The 2456-nt window shown below is 45.3% G+C and overlaps 1 protein-coding gene across 1 annotated transcript; it reads right to left on the bottom strand.

Moving 5' to 3' along the window:
• On the bottom strand, positions 1 to 2051 carry LOC111949605 (fatty acid CoA ligase Acsl3). The gene is made up of 4 exons (XM_023966913.2): positions 1844 to 2051; positions 1040 to 1154; positions 805 to 962; positions 1 to 609 (listed from the first exon to the last, which is right to left on the bottom strand). Exons 1-4 carry the CDS (start codon positions 1962 to 1964, stop codon positions 452 to 454), a joined length of 552 nt encoding a protein of 183 aa, XP_023822681.1. The 5' UTR covers positions 1965 to 2051; the 3' UTR covers positions 1 to 451.
• Between the last annotated feature and the right edge of the window lie 405 nt (positions 2052 to 2456).

Below are 2456 nucleotides of genomic sequence, written 5' to 3'. Positions count from 1 at the left end.
TTTCTCAATCTTTTTCTCTATCTATTTCTCTCCCTCTATCTTTCTCAATCTGTTTCTCTATCTATTTCTCTCCCTCTATCTTTCTCAATCTGTTTTCTCTATCTATTTCTCTTCCTCTCTATCTTTTCTCAATCTATTTCTCTCCCTCTATCTTCTCAATCTGTTTCTCTATCTATTTCTCTCCCTCTATCTTTCTCAATCTGTTTCTTCTATCTATTTCTCTCCCTCTATCTTTCTCAATCTGTTTCTCTATCTATTTCTCTCCCTCTATCTCTTTCTCTGTCGATCTTTTTTGGTCTCATTAGAACAAAGTAGATTCAAGTAAATTGAGTGCTTCTGGGGGCTCGTCCGGGATGGGGGTCTGGTGGGGATAGGAGGATGGAGCTAAAAGCTTGGAGGCTTGAGGCAGATGCTGGATCTGTGCTTGGAGAGGTTCTGGTCTGGTCTGGTCCTACTTCCCGCCGTACATTCTCTCGATGTCGTCCTGGTACTTACTCTTCAGCTGCTGGCGTTTGAGCTTGAAGGCGTCGGTCACTAGGCCCGTCTCGGGGGTCCAGGGGTCGGGGCTCAGACGGATCTTACGGGGGATCTCAAACCGCTCCAGCTGGGCTGCACAGGCAGACAAGAAGAAGAAATGCATCACAACTCCAGTCAGAGGTGGAACCGAAGAAATCACCAAAAGGAYTGGATGACAAAAGTAGAGCTTCAAATGGACTTTAATGTGTATCTACTACTACCACTTCCATCTACTGCATAACCGTCCTCTCCTCTCTCTCCAAGGTGTGATGACCTTTGACCTCTCACCTGATAGGGCAGCCTCAGTGATGACCTGCAAGACCACCCCCTCCATGGCAGCATTGTTACACAGCTCCTCCCACGAGCCCCGGATACAATACTGCTCCGCTAGCGACAGCAGATGCTTCTGATTGGGCACCACAAAGCCAATCACGTACATCTCTTCACTGAAGAGAGATAACGGTTAAGAAGACACCACCATGTCTCWGTTTTTTTACATAGACTGATTCATACACACACACACCTGTTGGCGTAGGCACAGATGTTGTCTATAAGGGGGCAGTTCTTCAGCATGGCCTCCACCTTCCCCAGAGACACATACTCTCCTGCCTGGAGCTTAACCAGGTCCTTCTTACGATCTGTAGACACAGGGACACACTGTCACACTCTATGTGTGTGTGTGTGTGGGGGGGGGGAGGACTGGAGGAGAAAAAGCACATTTTCCATTGCACAGCAAATCTTTACAGACAGATATAGACAACAGAGAGCATTAGGATTTCTGTCAGTCTAAAGTAAACACGACTCAAGAGGAATTCTCAGAAGTGAGGTGGAATTGAGAAATAGTTGTTCTTGGGAGCTGTCCTGCTAGACTGATAGATGAACGTAGGGGCATAGGTTATTTAGAAGGGTTTCAGTGGTTTTGGCATGACGTTGATGCGGTGTGCTGACGTAGGTGGTATCAGGGATGGTTTTTACATGGTACTGTATATGGACATCAGAGGAGGCTGGTGGGAGGAGCTAGAGGAGGACGGGCTTATTATAATGGCTGAAATGGAATCAATGGAATGGTGCCAAACACATCAAACACAATGTGTTTGACTCCGTTGCATTGATTCCATTCCAGCATTTAAATGAGCCCGTCCTCCTCTAGCTCCTCCCACCAGCCTCCTTTGATGGACATGCCCAAAAGTAAATGTTTATCTTAGCAAATACGAACTTGGGTGCATAACCATGGTGAAAGGGAACACTTTGGAATAGAGTAGATGTCTCTTTATTCAGAAACCGAGAATGAGGACATTCAGTTAGAGGTGTTAGCCCTGCACCTCACCAATGATCTTGAGGCATCCATCAGGATGGACCTCTCCTATGTCTCCCGTACAGAACCAGCGCTGGCCGTTGTCGTCCACAAAGAAGTCCTGGTTCTTGGCCTCATTCTTGTAGTAACCCATGGTAACGTTGGGCCCGCCAATTAGGATCTCACCTTGTGGGTTGGGCGTGTCTGTGCTGTGGTAGCCACCTGGAGGACAGAGCAGGGGAGGAAATAAAGACAAATAGACATCAGCAGAGTAGACGGACACAGAAATATAGAGAGTAGATTGTACTGTTAATACAGAGGAAACACAGAGTGGATAAAATACAGACAGCATGTCCTATTTCTGGGGTCCAAACTAGGACAGAATAAACTAGATTAGATAAAACGATTAGCACAGAATAGACCATGTACAGTCGCTTCAGAAAGTATTCACACCTTTGACTTATTCCACATTTTGTTGTGTTACAGCTTGAATTTGGATTTAAATGGATAAAATAGACGTTGTGTCTCTGGCCTACACACYATACCCCATAATGTCAAAGTGGAGAGTTTTTTTGACATTTTTACAAATGAATTAAAAATGAAAAGCTGAAATGTCTTGAGTCAATAAGTATTCAACCCCTTTGTT

The sequence above is a fragment of the Salvelinus sp. IW2-2015 genome, linkage group LG22, assembly GCF_002910315.2.
Source record: "Salvelinus sp. IW2-2015 linkage group LG22, ASM291031v2, whole genome shotgun sequence".
In the NCBI taxonomy this organism is placed as follows: Eukaryota; Metazoa; Chordata; class Actinopteri; order Salmoniformes; family Salmonidae; genus Salvelinus; species Salvelinus sp. IW2-2015.
Note: the sequence above shows the minus strand (reverse complement) of the source record. Positions and strands in the feature narration are given on the sequence as shown.

Coding starts and splice junctions, on each gene's coding strand:
- LOC111949605 (XM_023966913.2), bottom strand. CDS start 1,964: ATGGGTTACTACAAGAATGAGGCCAAGAACCAGGACTTCTTTGTGGAC. Junction 963..1,039: donor ATCTGTGCCTACGCCAACAG/GTGTGTGTGTGT, acceptor ATCTCTCTTCAG/TGAAGAGATGTACGTGATTG. Junction 610..804: donor CACTGAGGCTGCCCTATCAG/GTGAGAGGTCAA, acceptor CTGCCTGTGCAG/CCCAGCTGGAGCGGTTTGAG.